This window comes from Drosophila grimshawi, unplaced genomic scaffold (genome assembly GCF_018153295.1).
Source record: "Drosophila grimshawi isolate 15287-2541.00 unplaced genomic scaffold, ASM1815329v1 contig_848, whole genome shotgun sequence".
NCBI classification, from domain to species: domain Eukaryota; kingdom Metazoa; phylum Arthropoda; class Insecta; order Diptera; family Drosophilidae; genus Drosophila; species Drosophila grimshawi.
In genome coordinates, this window is record NW_025063692.1 from 777,934 (window position 1) to 796,967 (window position 19,034).

At 41.4% G+C, this 19,034-nt stretch overlaps 1 protein-coding gene across 3 annotated transcripts in view; it reads left to right on the top strand.

Annotated features, from left to right (window-relative positions):
• LOC6569462 (mannosyl-oligosaccharide alpha-1,2-mannosidase IA) overlaps positions 1-19,034 on the top strand; it is a 56,922-nt gene that overhangs the window by 29,137 nt on the left and 8,751 nt on the right. The window contains exon 1 of one of the 3 annotated variants that reach the window (XM_001995464.2): positions 16,587-17,105. The exons of the other annotated variants lie outside the window; for them this stretch is intronic. Within the exon in view, the coding sequence (XP_001995500.1) occupies positions 16,602-17,105 (504 nt within the window). The 5' untranslated portion in view covers positions 16,587-16,601. Of the gene's footprint in view, positions 1-16,586; positions 17,106-19,034 lie in introns of those variants that run through there. 3 annotated transcript variants of the gene reach the window in all.

A 19,034-nucleotide genomic window follows, 5' to 3' on the forward strand; every position in this document is an offset into this window, starting at 1 on the left:
TGATAGATCAACCAACCAAGACGAGCTCTACACATTATATGATGCATCATTCAGCCAGAATGCGAATCTTTCCTATGACTTTTACACACAAGTTGCTCTGCAATTGATTGCCTCCGAAATGGTAAAGTTGGGGCGAGATGTAGGAGTAGGAGTAGGAGGAGGTGGAGGCGGAGGCGGAGGCGGAGGCGGAGGCGGAGGAGGCCAGTCAACATTTGGCAGTCGTTTGTTTTACGACTATTTCTAATTGCTAGTTGCTGGTCGAAAGTGCGCATAACATCGTAGTGCGGGCCCAAAACACTTTTCCGAGATAAAATGGCCCAAACTAGCAATTGTGAAAACACTTTCATTTTGGGTAACTAGCCAAATTGTGCACTTGAATCTCTTTTTGGTTTAAGCATGTATTTTGGGTATTTCAAAGATTTGACAAGATTATATTTGATTTGAAGAAACTCTTTTCAACAAAGATATTTTTAAAGCACTCAGGGATAACCTTCGCTCAGGCAAGCTAAAAACACGACACGACATGGCACGACACGATATAAGGCCAGCTCTAGTTTTTGTAAGCCCTTCAGCTCGTACTTAAATTATTGGTCCGGCATAGAATCGGACAGTTTGAGTTGAGTTCTATTCTGTTCCGTGTTTGGGCACAAGGAAATTGCCATCGATAAAAAGAAATGTTTTATGGGCTCTCGAGCAGGGAATAGGAAACGATGCGATGCGAACCGCTTAGGCATGTGAGAAATGCCTATGAAATGGGCATAAAAGCGGACAGTTTCTTAAAGGCAAGCTTGCCACACACGCTTAAAGTCAACGAGAAGCTAATCAATTGGGTTTCTTTGACAGCAGCTTTGTGCTTATGCGAAACGTTGAATATGTCGCCTTGCCACAATTTCAATTCAAAAGCAAAAGTGTATGTTAAGTGCCCCTCCCCCCAACTTCCCCCAACTCCCTCCATATTCCACTCAATTTGCAACTGCAGAACCTAAAATGATTTCGTCACACGCTACTGCGGTGAAACTTTACTTCAAAGTCGATGCTAAAAATGTTTATGTAGATATATATATATACATATATGTATATGTATGTATATATATATATATATAATTTGAGCACCAGCTGAGCAACGGCGGCAAGTACTTCGTAGGCCAAGTAGATTGCCTAGCAAAAATTTCCAATTAAATCCCAACACTGAGCAGCTGCAGCTGCGATTTTAGGATTTCGCTAACGCATCGTTATACTCGCCATATATACACACACATATATATATGTATATATATATATATATATATATTATTTTTTTGTATATAACTGTGTATATATTACGCAAGTCGAAGCGAATAAAAAGTATAAAAGTGCTGCCGCATAAATGTGTTTCGAAGTCATTGTCATAGGCATCTCTGGATGCTCGTAAAATAACAAGCGTGTCGCCTTCATAAATATGTGATGAGACTTCTAAAGGCGAGACGGGGATGGAGAGGAAGCGACTCAGCACTCTGGGTGGTGATGGCGGCAGTATAGGGAAGGGGAAGGGGGAGGGGGGGACTGGTGTCGGCGACCACAGCATCTACACAGCAATTCGAATCCATTTTGTCTGATTTAACAACTCACTGAGTGTGTGGTTGAGTGTGTGTGTGTGTGTCTGTGTGTGTGTGTGCGCGGGTCAAGTGGAGTCGTGAAAGCTGACAAGTTGAGTAAACTATTTATTTTCTTTACCTCATCAAAATGGATAAAAAAAGGTCATGCAATAAAGCTGTCCAGCAGGCATCTCCATCTGGAATCTAGCTGAAATACATTTAGTACTTGGTTTGTGATTTGACTTAACAAGCGAGTGAATATGCTATTATTAGTATTGTACAGGGTATCCATGGTCGAGTACTATGTATGCATGTATCTCTGATGGTGATCCAGTTACAGGGTAACTGCCAGTCGAGCACTCACAGACAGTAGACTTTAGCCTGATTCATGCTGATTGCCTTGAAATTTGTCCGCTCTTCTGAACAGCTGCTGCTTTTCACCAAGAATATTTCTCATTCTCTCTTTTGGTCTCTTCAAAACTTGGAGACAACAACAATAACAATTGTTAAACTGAGAACTTTGAAGTTTTAACTGAAATGCCACGCATTTCAAACAATTGAGTTGTTCTTGCTGTTGACTGGTGCCGGAGAAAGTTCTGGTCGTGAAGTGTTTATGTACGGTTTTGTGGTTGCCCGCTGCAACAGCAACAGCAACAAGCATATCCTCGACTGGAACAGCATTGGGGCACCCGCATGTCAATGAAATAACAAACCCCGCACTTCCTCCCCCCCCCCCACTCCCCTCCCGCCAACCCACTCGCACATCCAGCCGAGCCAAGCAAATATATTTGTTTTGTTTTGTTGTGTTGTGTTGAGGGGCTGTTTAATTTTTAGTTTATGTTGCATAATTCTCGGCTGCGAGGGTCAGCTGCCGCATGATAAGCAGGAATGATAATCATGGACCACATAAGGGTGGGGATGGCAGAAGAGGGGAAGACTATTGCCAAAAAGGATGTGCCAAGCAACTCGTAAAAGGTTACCGCTTTGAAATTTTTGTGCTGACAGCATCGTTGAAAGCGCTTACCAGGACATTCTGCGGCTAAGGACGATGATGCGTGTTATCTGGGAATCTCTTTGCTTACGTTCGCTCACACGTATAGCTGTGCTCCCATTGCGGCTAAATCAATGAGCGGAAGGAAGCGCAGCAGTAGCAGCAGCAGCAGCAGCAGCAGGAGGAGCAGCAACAGTAACAGCACCAGTTCTCCACATGAAGATGATGAGCACATCCGATTGGGTCGGTGGTTAGTGTAGTGCCAACGACGATGGGGAGGCGTGTTGTCTGAGGTGAGGTGGGGTTGGATGCTCAATCACTTGATTGACAGGACAACAGACAGCTAGAAACTAGCTGACAAACATTTGGGCTTGACGATATTATTAACAACACACACACACACACCCACACACACACCCAAACAAACTCTCTCACACACACACACATACACTTTGTTTATCTTTGGAATGGGAATATGTTCGGAACACAAGAGAAATATTTGAATACATAACGAATTGAGTTCGTTAGGCGTCCTTATACTTATACACATACACACACACACACACACACACACACACACACACACACACACACACACACACACACACACACACACATCCACACACACACACACACACACATTGCATTATGAGTGACTCGTACACTCTGCTAAATATATCGCTCTAGAACTCAAAACCTTTCACAGAACTGTTTTCGAATTTGAATTTGTGACATAAATATAAACATAATTTACACAATTCTAAGAACATGTTAATTACTTCTTCTATTCATACATTTTTTCTACTTCTTTCCTTGCAAATAATAGTAGTTTCTATAAATGCTGTGCATATATTTCTCTGAGTGTACACGAAATCAAATCACACAGATTATTGATGACATAATCGCTGGCACAAGCCGCAATTCATTTGCTGACCATAAGTAATATGCATTGATGTTATTCGGAGAAACCGCTTACACCTGCAATCTGCCATTATGTCCATCTCTATATATATATATATGTGTGTGTGTGTGTGTGTGTGTGTGTGTAGGTAGTTGTCCGTGGTGGTTGGGCAACCGCCATTTTGGCCTAATTTGCGTTAGGCGGCCAGCAATATGGGGTCGGGTGGACGGTTTTCCATGTAATACCAAATGTAATTGCTGACAGTCGACAGCAGCAGCAACAGCAGCGGCAACAGCAATGGCAATGAAATGAATTCAATTACATATCCTGTCGCAGCAACTCACAGTGTTCTGCTGCCATTCGCCTGCATTGCTGCCAATTCCGCCATTTAAGTTTGGCCCTGCGATTGAGGTCGTAATATTGACAAAAATAAAACAGGCAGCGGCGATTTTCGTATTTTTATAAACGTGGTAAAAACGTTACAACACATTGCAGAAGACTTCTGCGGCCCCATAAAGTATATACATATATATTCTTAATCAGTATCACAAGCCGAGTTGATATAGCCATGTCTGTTTCTATGCAAAGGAGTCCCTCGGTTTTTAAGGGTTTATATTGTTTAAATTTTGCATAAATCTGTCTGCGATTCGTAATAATATCGTAGCCGGCCGGATCGAATCACTATATTATATAGTTGCCATAGGAACGATCGCACGGAAGCTGAGTTTTTGGGATGGACAACTTTTATTTAGCAAGTTGCCTAAGCCGAACTTGCCCTATATACATATTGCAATCCTTTTAACATTTGAGGAACAAACTATCAGCGTCAGTCATTAAAATAGCTTTTAAGGGAAGAATCGATCTGTTTTATACATTTTATTTGTAAAATTATCAACATCTAGGTAATTTGACACCGTTTTATTTTAAATCAATTTCCGCATTATTTTACTCTATTTGAAAATCAGTTCAAGTCTGGTTGAAATTGTCATTAAGTAAATACACAATAATTGGTGCATAATTTGTTTCCTATTCTTCACTTTTAAATAAAGTAATTCCCTAATTGACGTCTTAAACATTGCAATCAATGGTCTCCTGCATTAACTTGCAACTTGTGTTGCATGTTGCTACTGTTGCTGTTGCTGTTGCCGTTGCGGTTGCTGCTATAAAACGTATGGGGGCAACATTCATAATGCCGCCGCCTGGTTGAAGGGGGATATGCACACTGAATGCGAATGCCGGTGAATGGTAAATGGTAAATGGTAAATGGGGAATCCGGAGTGGTGCGGAGTGCGCTGTGGAGCTGCATAGTGGTGCCGGATGGCTGCCTGAAACAGATGAGACACTCGGCTTGCTCAGATTCAGGTCTCCAGTTCTCTTGTGTGCTTTAATGAGCACAATAACATATGATATTTATTCATTAATGTTTTGCCTTGGGCAGTTGCTGTTGTGTCCAGAGCTTCTGCTCGTCGGCAATTAGAGAGTCAAAATGTAAATTTTGTGTGCGGTGCAAAGGAAGCTGCAGTAATAAATCATATTCATAGCTTTTCAGTTCAGCAAGCATTCAATTTAAATGGACTATGCCAAGCGAAATTGCATTTGACTACATTCCAAAGCAGATTCCGCAAATTCCTCTTCTATTGAATTTTGGACGCCTCCTAGGCCACCAGATGAAATTTTAATAATGAGGCAGTCAACTTTTCAACTCGGTTGAGCACTTTTCATTTAACCTCCAATGGACTCACTTTCGGTGCTGAACTCGACAATTCGATTTTTGTTTTTATGTTGCTCTCAGCCTCTTGAATTGAATTTTTTTATTTTGAATAAATGCGAGTAAAAACAAGTCATAAAATACTTTATAATTTCAAAGAGAAAGTTTAAAACTGGCCAGGATTTAATAAAATAATTACTACATATAGGACATAAAAATTTCTTAAATTTCTTCGAAAAACCAAATTTGTTCTATATTCCCGACTAAAGCATTAAAATTTTGTGTTTATATTTGAATGCAACATATAAAGTGAGCGCAGCAATGAATAGCAGATGGAGCCAACGGCTCAATCGTAAATATGAATGACTGACATTTTGGATAGATACATATATTTTTTATTTATAAGAGCCACCCTTTTCTGGTGGATGCCAGCACCCAACTGCATTGTTAACATTTCTGCGCTATTTTTAGCCATAGGAAACACTTGCCACATACACACACACACACACACCAAAAGGTCGACGGCGAGTGAGGAATGGCATGTGCATAAAATGTCACAATAAATCAGTTTTTATGTTCGATGTACACTATGCACAAATGCAGATGCCATTAATATGAAATCGGGCAACCAGCAGCAGAAACTCGACCAGCACTATCAAAAAAAGTATGAAATGTGCTTGCTAATTATTATAAAGTTAATTAGTTAACCCTTTGTTGTCCGCATTTTGCATTTAATTATATATATATATATATATTTATATATATTTGTGTTTATGGTAAGATGAGATCAAAGCATTTTACAATTCCAACAATTAGTTTAGTTTGAGAACTGTTCGCCTGCGGCGGCAACCTTTCACATTTGCCCCAATCAAGTGAAACAGTAGCGGGAAGGGGAGGTGGGGTAGGGGCTGCAACAAGTTGTCCGCCTGCCATGTGCACGTCCTGCTCATGCCAAGGACAATGATGTGACTCACCCGGGTAGCGGCCTCCCTGACTTGCTGACTGGGTGACTGGCTGACAGGACTTGTCGTCTGTGAAATGAGCGCATTTAATGCGCGCTAACTTCATAAGTTTATTGAATTTCCACAGGCACAGCGCACCTCTCCCTCCCACCACACATAAACTCATAAATTAACTTTGACTTTGAGTTTGATGCCAGCATAAAAGACATTACGCATACGACCAGTAGATAGACAGCATTAGGGGCTGCTGCTCAAAGGCCAGAGTGCAAATTACGTATACGCAGCATATGCATGAATATATGTGTATGCATTGGGCATTTTGAGGTCGGTCGGTCGGTGGACAGGTCGGACAGCCCGGAATCTGTAAAATCGCTGGGCGTGAAATCTGTTTTCTTTTGGCAATTTATTTTAAATCGCATATTAGCACGCTTTAATGGGCTGGCTGCACCCGATCCCCCGTTGACCCGCCCACCGCTCATACTTACCCAAGAGCGAGACAACAGTCTGCACACATAGAATAAAACATATTTTTATTTATGACAGCGCATAAAAAATAATACGCAAAAGTTTATGGCTAGCCGGGCACAAAATGAAAAATTGGTTTTACACGCGGCCACGCCACAACAATAACAAGAACCACTGCAATAACAATAATGATAAAGATGAAGATGATAATAAACCAGATAATGATGATGATGATGACGATTCAAATGATAATGCCGCCCAGCATCTATGCATGTATGCATGTATTTGTATATAATGTATATGTATGTGCGGGAGCAGTTTAGCCGGAAGCTGCACGACAATGCCCAGTCGGCCATGAATTATGGCCGGCTGGCCGCCTGGCCGCAGCGATAATGTCGCACACATGTAAATGGCCATCCAATCGATAGACGATAGCCGATAGAACGACACGCACTCAATGGTGGTATGTGAGTGCTTCAATTGAATAGTTACGAGTGCTTATTAAATTAATGCTAATGGCAATTCCGTGCTGCAAATGCCATTAGGCAGGATTACAAGATATCCATACTCTGCATATTGATAGAGAAAAACGTCTCGAAAGTATTTTTATTTACAATCTGCTTTTGGTTTGGCACCCGGCCTCAGACAAGCCAAATGCCTTTTGTGCTGGGGCTATAATCAAAAACGATTAAGCAAGTAATAGCCATGGAGGTGACCAGACTTAAAATATTTACCTGTCTCTTGACAGGACATGGCAGACTAAGTAGTCACCTAATTGCCAGTAACGAACTCTGTGCGAATGAGATGGAGTCTTCAAAGCACATCATAACAGATTATACCGGCTTAGCCGGCTAAATATGTAGTATGCCAGGCAAACATGCTTTAAGCGCTGGCAACTTAGAAACCCTCAATCCGGAATTAAAATAGAGCTCTATGTTCAGATCTAACCAATAATAATAATTCAACTTTACTAAGAACTTCAAATATTTCCAGTTAATTGGGAATTTTGTTTTGCTGTTCTAATTTTGAGAATTGTGTTATTCAAATTTGATAAATTGTGTGTGTATTTAAAGTAGACACTTATTTGTGCACAGTAAGTTTGTGTTGGCGGTTGCAATTAGCGAATAGCGAGAAATCAGAACGGTGTAGATTCTATACCGGATTGCATCAATAAGCGTCGCAATTAGCAGCGTTCACTGAATGTGCTCTGTGCGCTTGCCGGCGGTTATCTGTGCCATGATTTGACCAGTTTTGTGGAGGGGGGAGCGGGGGTTGGTGGGGGAAAGAAGAGTGCCTAGTAGACCTTGGACAATGTACAGTAGATGCTATGATTTCATCTGCTGCTGTAAGTGTATGCGGCATTTCGGCATTGCGGCTGGCTCTTGGTAGCTACCCAGAGTTGACACCCTATGCATTCATGGCATGCGATATTTGGCCTGGCTGGGTAATTAGATTTGGTCGCGTCTAACGAACTTTGATGCTGCAAAAGGAAAAACTTTAACCAATACACCGAGCCCCACCAACCCACACCGCACTCCCCCCACACACACACACACACACTAAGCAGCACTCGCCATCTGGCATAATCCAAATCCGCTTGGCAATATTTCTCAGCAGTCATAACCATAATCGCAATCATGAGCACAATTTCATTCGAGAGTTTTGCTTGCTTGCCTGCTTTTCCAACTTTTCCCCAGTTTCGAGGACTGTGCGTTTAATGAGGCTGATAAAGTGGATGCTGGATGTTGCCTCGGTTGCCCCCCTCCTTGGCCAACAACTGCGTATTCTCTGGCATTGCTATTACAATTGCTGGTTTTTAATGAGCTTATTGCATAATAATTGATTTTTATTGGCTGACTTTGTCGATTGGCCACCTCCGGCTGATCCCGTATCACATCACATCCTGGGTGCAGGACATGCTGCAGCCCATTAGCCGCACTTGTTATATATTATGTGTTATTTGCACAATATAATGCGATTGAGGGACACAGTGTGCAGTTTCAGTCAGCTTCGTTTTTCAACTTCAACCGTTAAAATCAGATTTTTCCTTTTATTTTGGACTTGACGCTCGTCTTTCAGTTGTAACCAGGAACTGCAGTTGCCATTTATCCCATACCAACACACACACGCACACACAACCATGTGGCTGAGGCGTGGCATTGAAGGGCTGGTCGAAATGGCGCCTGAAGTGGGCATAATGTTTAGTGCTTTTTGTTGTAAAGAGTTTTTTGCTCGTGCCACATAAATTTTAATGTGCGTGTAATGTGCTGCAGCAGACACACACACACACACACACACACAGAGATGGGGAAGAGGAGATGATGCGGAGAGGGAGAGAGTACCGTAATGCAGCATTGACCTTTGCAGTGGCTCTCAACGGACTCTCAACTGGCCCATTAACTAGTTGTGAAATTGGGTCTCGTAGCACAGCTTCGAGATGCCTTCGTCATTAATAATACATGTAATTAATTACGTATAATAACAATAGTTGTTGGCAACACACAAGCACACATTATTTATTCATTTAGCAGCATAATGAAAATCCAAATATTATTTTGAAACTTATGACGAGCTTTTTGTCGTCAACTAGAACAATTTCTGATATACTTTTAAGTCGCATAAATTGAACAACTTGTGAGCCATAGGAAATTCCCAGAGAACCTCCTCTGCCTGCCACACACACACACACACACACACACAATTTCAAAAGTCCTTTACACACTGGCCCATTGAAATAAATTTAAATAGTCACGGCCCTAATACTATTTAATACGAGGCATTCATTATTACTTATTATTTCACACACACACAGCACTGTCACTGTCACTGCTCCTTCCTGCGTCAGCCTTTTTTTTTTTAACCAGTGCTGCTGGGTGGCAGAAATCAATGAAGTCCATAATGTACAATTTTAAATATTCATAAATGCTTTCAACACACGCGTGCCTCCTGCAAGTTGCCGTTGCCGTTGCTGTTGCTGTTGTTGTTGCTGCAGCAAAATGTGACCTAATAAAAAGCGGGAAATTTATTTGCTAGCCCGGGAATCACTTAAGGATGCCGCCCTTCATAATTCTATTCCCGGCCGCCCGGCCGCCCGGTTGCCCTTTTGCAATATTGCGTATACGACACGTGTTCATCCTGAAACTAACTATAAGCATTTGCTCAAGTAAGCGAACCTTGGAATTGGCATTGGGCGTGACCGCATATAGGCGTGTCCCTAGTGGATGCCACACTTAATTGAACTGCACTGTTGCCCAGTGTTGGCCAACTGTTTATTCTCAGGGCGTATTCATGCCCACAATGGCCAGCATTTAATTGCAGTCGCCAGTCGCCAGTCGCCGACATTTTTCCAGCAGTTTTCCCCATAAGCGTTTCGAAAATGGTTTGCCCATGGCAATAGCACACGGCGGGATACAATTTTCTCAGCAATTACTTGAATTACACGAACATGTCCCTTACATCTGCCTAACTATCTTATAGTAAATAGCCAGTGGTTATCTGAACCAAGTTGAGTATCTTTTCATAAATATCTATCACTAATACTAGATACATAATATCTTAGACAGTTTTAGCATTTTTGTTTTTAGTTTCTATTGCATAAACTAACGCTGATTAGATTTTCAAGAAGTCCACTGTGAGATTGTTTATGTTTTCTTTTCTTTCGATGCTAAAATCACAATCAGTTGAATCTTTCAATGCACTATATTTATATATACATGCTTTGCTCTTCGGTGTGCATTTTATTGTTTTTTGCCTTACTTACAAAATGCACTTTGCTAAAAGTTTTCGTTTTGAAAGTTTGTTCATGTTTGGCGTGCTTGTTGTTCTTAGATAATTGAAGTCCTGTCAGCTCACTGACCTGTAAAATTCACGTGTTTTCCATTATGTAAAAACACAGAATATAACTTTTCATACCGTCCACGGCAAACTTATATAAAAATAAATTGTATTCCTCTGGTATATGCTAAAAAAAAAAAGAAAAAAAAGAAAGCTGTTGCAGCTTTTGTAAATGCCACGCTTGCTTCTCTTGCTTGACTCTAAGGCATATAAAAATAGTCCTTTGAGTGGACGTTGGGCGACTGCATTTCATTTTATTTTGTGGCCCGCTTACACAAAGCAACAAATTGCCATTTCCTTTTCATAATCGCCTCTGTCTTCGCCAGCTAATTAACAGTTTTTTTTTGTTTTTTATTATGGCGCCATTGTTGGCACTGATAGCAAACAGCAACAATGACTGGCAAAAGGATGTGAACATGCTGTAGCAAAGCAACCCACGCCTCCCGTGTCTGGTTGAGCCTTGTATTGTCGTTAGCCACGTTACGCCCTCAAATATCTCAGGCTGTGTCCTCCTCCGTTCAGTTGTTGTGTGTTGTGTTATGTTGTGTTGTGTTGTGTTCTTTTCTTCTCACTGTATAAAACACTTGTTGTTGTGCGTGTTGTTGTTGCTGTCACTGCTGTTGTTGCTGTTGTTGCTGTTGTCGCTGTCGTTGTTGCTTTTGTCATCGTTACCTTTTTATTAAAAAAGCTGAGACAACAACTCAAGAGTGGCTAAAAGCAACAAAAAGGAGGAAAACCCAAAACAAAAACCATGTTAAAATGCTCTTGTTGTGCGTGCTCAACGGTATTTTACCCTGTTCTACAAGTATATATGCATTGGTATACATATATTATTATTGTTTTGATTATATATTAAAAATACAACATACACCTAAACTATATACACTAATTAGTATTTTGCAAATATGCATAAAATAGATATACTAATTAGAAATACATGAAAGTGAGTTTGAACACAAACTCAAGCAACTTTCCGACAACATTAAAGACCACAAAAAAATGGCACTCAAAGAAATAGAAGACGAGCACTCTTTTCCAAATGATTTAAATATTCTGATGCCTTCCTGATGCCTGCCTGATGCCTTCACGCCTTAAACAGCACAAGGAGAGGCCAGTCTAAAATCAACAAATTCATTCTGTTGCACTTTTTATTTGTTGAACATCTCTGCTGTTACAAAATGTTCATTTTAGCAATTTAATGATTGCAGGTTATAAGAAAGAGAAAAATAAAAGAAATATATTGCTTTTGTTGGTGTTGTGTTGTTAGCCGTGTGGTGTTATAAATTCTGTCTGGGCTGCCACAGCCTGTATATTGCCGTTAGTAATAGGTAGGTATGAGTGTATGTGTGTATGTGTGTATGTGTGTGTGTATATATCAACATGTAGGAACAACAATAACGATTCGCATATTATCTGGGCAAGCAAGCAGCTTCACTTGTGTTTTCTTCTTTATTCTTTTTTTTCTTGTCTGTTTTTCGTCGCTGTTGGTACCATTGTTATGGTTGTTTATTGTCTTACTTTGTGCCGTTTTTGCCTTTGTCATGTCTTCGTGCGCTGTCAGCTCAAAGGCACCGAAACGGCAAGACAAGTGACAAGTGCAAGAATCCTTCGTACTTACTTACTAACTTACTTACTTACTTACTTAACGGCCCAGGCTTATTTTCAGCATAACAACAGCAACAACAACAACAATAATAACAGCAAGAGCAATAATAACAACAAGAACAATAATAACTGTTGGCATCTTTTGTGCCTTCGTCTTGTCTCGAGTTGCTCGTGCACAAAAGAAAAAAAATTAATATGAAAATAATGCCAAAAGGTTTGTTTTGCGGAAGGCTTTCGCTAGAGTCTCGGGGCCTAACGAAATGCAAAGCGAGTTGTATTAGTAAAGTTGCCTGGGAGCGGGGGGGTTCAACCATGTCAGATATGAAGGAAGCACGTGTAAAAGCAATCTGTTTTTCAGAAAGCGATTTTTGTTGTAAGCAAGTACTTCAAGTATTTTACACAATCAATAATAAGTCAATAATGCTGAAAGTAAAGTGGAATTACAATTAAATTATTAATTAATTAATTGTAATCATTGTTTATTAAGACCCATTTGTAAGAATTACAATGTACAAGAACTTGTTTGCTTTTCACTGTTATGCATTTTAATTGTCGCTAATTCAAAGTATTTAATTACCGGAAATGTTGGGCACATTAATGAGAGCAGCAGCTTTCCAAAGCGTAACTTGATGCAGTTAAAAATTTGCGGGCCACAACCCTTAAATGCTGGCGAACTTCGTTTCTTCATTGCCGCACACGGCGTATACTTAATACCGCATTTACCGTTACCTTTTAAGTCGCCCTTTGCTGCCATAAATTAAACATAATTAAAATGTAAATGGAGCAGCCGAAATACACGAACACACACACACACACACATACACACATATATATATATATATATACTGCAATTGTTGTTGTTATTTTAGAGTGGCTGCTTGACTTGCATTTCTGTGTTATTCGCTTGTAGAGCTATAATTAATTGAATCTCATTTGTTTCTTTCTATTTCGTTTTCATTTAAATTGCGCTTGCCATTGCAATGCCGACTCTCTCTCTCTCTCTCTCTCGATCGCAATGTTCTGATCCTGTTGTGTTGTTCCATTAAACAGTCAAATTTCACCAAGGCTATTTGAAAGTGCAACTTTTACACATTTCGTTCTCTCTTCGTTCTCCTCGCCATGGCGGTCTGCATGCATTGCAGAAAGCTTTTTACAGTGGCTGTCGTTTCGTTTACCAATTTGTTGCTGCTCTTGTTTTCATGTTCCGCCTGTTGCCGTTACATTCCAAGCGCGCGCGCTTTTTGCTCGCACACTCATTTCATTCGCTCTCGTTCCTTTTCATTTCGTTTCGTTTTCGCTGAGGCTTTATGGTTCTGGTGCCTCCCCCATTTGCTAGATGCCATTGCCGTTGTCTCAGTCTCAGTTTTGGGCAGTTCGGTCCACTTGCCGCACTCGCCTGTTGTCTGCTCAGCTGCGGCCACGCGTTGCTCTCGCAACAACAACAACAACATCAGCAGCAACAACCACTCGCAAAGTGAAACAATAATAAAAAAAATAGAAAATAATAAAAACAATTTAATTCAACACACACATCAAAAATAAAAGTAAACAAAAACGCGACTAGTGTCATTTTCTTAGCAATTTTTCATTGTCTCGAAACATATGTGAAAAGAAAAAAAACAAAAATCCAATATTAGCAACAAATTTTTGTTATTAAAGTTTGCCTCCAAAGCAATCATCAACTATGTGTGTGTTCGTGTTGGTGTTGTATTTATGTGTGTGTGTGTGTGTGTGTGTGTGTATGAATATGTATATGTTTCTGCGCAACAGTTCAACAAAGCGGCATGTGAATTCCACACACAAATTTCTACTATGCTCAACTCAAACTAATCAACCGTAGCAAGAACAGTAAACTCATAACTTGCATCCAGCAGCCCCCAAGGTGCTAGTTGGCACAGGTAGTGCTACGTTGTGGCCTTTTAAGGGGTTGGAATGGGGGGCGGGGGGAGGGTAGGTTGTGTTGCCATAACTTTGGTATTTAAAAGTACATGGCACCGCTTGACACGTTTCTTCCCAAAGTATTTTCTTGTTGACGCACAGCCTCCTGGGCAAGTAGCTTCTACCCATGTGTGTGTTTGTGTGTGTTATGTCTGTTTATATTTTATTTTCGTTTCGTTATTTTGTATATGTACATTTTGTGTTTGTGTTGCTTCTTTTAATTGCCGCATAGTCATGTCCTTGAGCCTCACGCCTCGCTCCGTCTCGCCCCATCTCGCCTCGTCGCGTCGCATCTCATCTCATGTCGCCAGCATTTGTGCTCTCGCCCAATGTTTATATTTAAACGCATCTCTCGAGAGTTGTACAAAAAAATATTTAAAAAAAATAAGTAAAATAAAAACGAAGCAAACATGAGAAAATACTCATGAGTAGCAGAATACATTTCACATATTTACTTTGAATTTCACATTGCTTGTGCAAAACTGACGCTGACAACACACCACAAAAGCACCTCGAAGCCGTCTGGCTTGTCCACAAGTTGCGTGCCACTATTTGATATGAATTGATGTGAATTGAATTAAAGCAAACGGTTGGCGTTTGTCGATTGCCGCATGCCGATTGCCGCTTGCCGATTGCCATTCGCCAGCAAATGAAAATGCATTTCACTACACAATGGGTCCTTATTACATTTGTTGTATTATGTATTAAGCAAGAAGAGAACTTCTTACATGGCCCAGACAGTTGTTGCGCTCTCTCTCTCTCTCTCTCTCTCTCTCTCTCTCTCTCTCTCTCGACCTCCCTCTCTCTATCCGTTATCTACTGAGTCGATGAGTCACATGGCCAAAGATCTTGCCCCATAAGTAGGCAATGCAATAAGTCTCTGACACAACAAATAAACTGGGCAGCAGTAAGCTCCCAGATGGAGCCTTTCAACTCTCAATTGGCAGCGAATGCTCAAATGTTGCGTATACGCAAGGTCTGCCAATATTTGTGCTCGCCCAATACCAATTAAATGCAGCCGAAGATGGGGCATTGGAATGTTGTAACATCAAATAATGCACAGACGGCGCAGTGTTGAACAGCGTCTGGCTTGCTATTGATTGTGTGTATTCAAAGTGCACTCAAGCAGCCGCCCGATGCCGCCACATGCATACTTAAGACTTTCTATTTTGTACGTGGAGTGAGTGACAAAAGCAAAAAAAAAAAAATATATATATATAGGAGAAATTCATGTGCCTTAAATCAAATAAGAAAATACATAAATCGAAGAAAGAACTTGATTAGACTCTTCTCCTTATTATTATTTACTTACTTACTTCATTTCACAGCCAGTTCTTAAATCGATGCTGATTTTACACAGAAAAGAAAATTCAATGTGCTGAAATTCAAGACAGCTCCCAAATCGTACTCCCCCTCTGCACTCCCTGTCGTTGAAAGTTAAGACTGGCGCTTTGCCTGGCTGGTGGGTCTGGGCGTGGGCGTGGGTATGGGCGTGGGCGTGTTAACCTGTCAGACTTGATGCCGTTATCGTCAGCCAGTTGTGGCGCATCTGCGGCCTTCAAGTGTCATCGTTTACACGGAATCGTTTCACCAGCGGCAGACAATGAATGCCAGCCTTATATTCAGCTAAAGGGCACCTGCTACCAGGTGGAAGCGAAGTTATCAATATGCTCAAATTGATAGAAACAGCTAAATCCTAGTCTTAAAATGCTAATTTTTCAATTATATAGTCAAAGTTGAACTTTCAACTAGTCGCAGAGCAGTTGATAGGAGGCATTTTACACCTTCTATTAATTTATAATCGTCGTGTTTACCAGCACAGATTGTGTGTTCATCATTGATCATGTGTGGAATGCTTATTATTTGCCTAATGACTGTTAGCTGTACACTCGACTTCCAATAAAATGGCATGCATTGTGAGCCAGCCCAACCAGAACACAGGCACAGGCAAGCACAGCGGCAAATTATTTGCTTTGCTCCATGTAATTTCCAAAAACACAACTATTAAACATTTGATTGTTGCTAAAAACATGAACATGAAATTTTACGGTTAATGTGAGGGCCGACAACATGATAAGCAGTTATCATGAGTTATACACCCAAATAAATATATATAGATATATATATTGTTATACAATCGCAAGCAGTTAGCTCAGATAGTCATAGGTATCAGCCCAAATGTTAGGGTTGCAAGTTGACTCAATTATAGCCAACTGCAATCCGTTATTGAGCACAGAACAGAAATTTGAATATGAATTTGCATACAGCTTTTGCTAGCTAACTGATCAAATGGGTCAAGGTGAGACAGCTGTCAAAACAAACAGAGCCAAATTCATTAAGATCAATCTCATTGAACTGTTGCCGGATACTAATTGTTTGCATGTGTGTGTGTTTGTATATGTGTGTGTGTGTGCGTGTGTGCTGAAATAGGGGAACATCAAAATAAATGAATACAAGTTGTGACCATGTGTTAACCGCAGTGCCAAAAACCAAAATCAACACAGAGCGCAAGCTGTAAAAACTGTCAAAAATATATATATACTTATATATATATATATAAATATATATAAATCGCGCAAAAAAGAAATTGGATAAATTGGAAAAGTGACAGGGAGACAGGGAGATGTGCCCGAAGACGTCAAAGACGACGCCAGTGCTGCTGATCGGCGGCATTGTGTTCGTCATCATACTGGTGGCCATCACTGGCGTCACGTTGATCAACAACATTAACCTGTCCAACATAATACGGCTGAATGAGAAGGTGGCCAGCGATAGCGTCAGTGCCAACGACAATCAGATCAAGGAGCTCAACTATGTCAACAATCATCCAAAGAACTTGAATGCCAAGCAATTGAATGCCACGCCCACTAGCGAGGGCGACGCACGCAGTTTGGAGCAAATTCGCAAGGAGATGTCCTCCATGGTGCTGGAGCCGAAAGTCTCGCCAGTTATCGGGCGAGCCGCTCACGGGTCGTCTCCAGCAAACGGCAGCAAGCCCTTGAACTTGCCACCAGCAGCAGTTGCAGCAATGCCCTTGGGCGGCGGCGGTGCAGCTACGCACAACTCGGTTGCCAGCGGGGCAGGCGACAGCTTGATTGATTACGAAAAGCGCGCCCAAATTGTAGAGGTGAGTGGGTGGTGAGGGGGCGGGGCAGTCTGTGCGAAAATTGCGTATCAATTTCAAATGTCTGACCTTTTGGGGGGGCCTGTCACGGCCCCACAAGACAGTGTGGCAGCTGTTGATGCCACACGGACGGGCATGCCAGCACAACATGTGGCATGCCTCTCCGAAGGCACGCCATCAGAGCACAACTACAAATACAAACACAATAATAACAATAATTAACTCGGCATCGATTTAAATGAGAACCGCCTCTCGAAATAACAGCAGAAGAAACGAATCCAATTGAAAAATGTTCGGAATCATGTATATAGAATCAATACTGTACCAAAGAATACTCTCAACTCTCAACTGTTTTGATTTAGATTTAATTGGTATATTGAAACTAAGCACACCTCTTGGAGCTGTGCATAAGAATGAAGGGTGCCAAGAGAAGGTGTCTTTGTCTGCATTTTACAGGGCATTTCAATATGCATATCTCCAAATGTGATAAGAAGAGAGAAAAAGGAATGCTGCAATCCATGTGTACAAATATTATACAGGTCACAAAAACGGCAACAATCAGCTTAGGCAGGTTTCACTGTACACCGTAGCCGCGCTGACTTAGTCACTTATAAGATGACAAACTGTAGATCTTTATCAGTATTTCAGTATCGCACTTGCATGTACATATATATAGTATATATGATTATATATATATATATATATATATTATATTCATTCAATGTGATTGTCATTGCTTGCAGTTGCTGTTATCGTTATCGTTATCGTTATTGCTCTATTTAGTGCAAAAGTGTTGCCTTGGCATTGCTGAGGGCTTGGCTCGCAGCAAAGAGTTCCTGTTTGGGGGCCACACTCACATTAGCCTTGGCCGTACATGTTGGGCACGGGCATGGGGACCGGGGGTAGGGGATAGCGGGTTGGCTAAGAAGAACACGCACGTGACAACAGCTGCAGCAGCAGCAGCAACATTAGCTGTAGCTGGCAAAGTGCCTGCATTCTCAGTTTGCGGTCGAAGTCTTGACGTTTATTACGCTCACTTGGCTAACGGGTGCTAGCTGGCTGGCTGACTGGCTGGCTGGCTGGCTGGCTGGCTGGCTGGCTGGCTGTAACCGGTAACCGGTAACCGGTGAACGCTAACCGGCAAAGATCTGCTGCCTTTGGTTGGCTCCACTCAATGCAATTGCAATTCACATAGCCGAGGAGGAGGTGGTCGAGAAGGAGAAGCAGGAGGAGGAAAAGGAGGTTGATGCCACCGGGATGTGGATGGGCGTCAATTGCTTTACGCTTTCACGGCTCAAGTGGCCATGTCGAGACCTTGGCAAACTAACTTGGTACTAAACAAATTCCAACTTTGCACTTGCAACAAGCAGCAACAATGTGCAACTGCAACTGCAACTGCAACACTAAATAACCGCATTTGCCAGAATATGCGAAGCATTTCATTTGCTGTCTATGCTCGCAGTTCGCAGTTCGCAGCAAACAATTTCAAAGTTTTCCCTTTCCCCTACACCGCCTCCGCCCCGCCCCGCCCCCTTTTCCAGCACACTCGTCAGTGGCTGGCCGCAATTGATTATCAGGCATGTGTGTATTTATATTATTAAATGCATGCCAACAATTACAATTGATTTTCATTTCCGTTCCGGAAATAATGCTTGAGCTGAGGCAATTTCATACTCAATGTCAGAAAAATGCACTCAACTCAATTTGCCATGCAATGGAATCCCACATCCCATCCAAATCATTCCTATACCATTGCCGTGGGGCCTCATCACATTTGCCGAGAAGTTTGTCTATCTATATATATTATATATATGTATATATTTATATATTCTTGATCAGCATCACTAGTCGAGTCGATGTAGTCACGTCCCTCAGCATTGAAGGTGTCTTTATGCAACTTGCCATAGGAACGATCGGGCGCACGATGAGCTC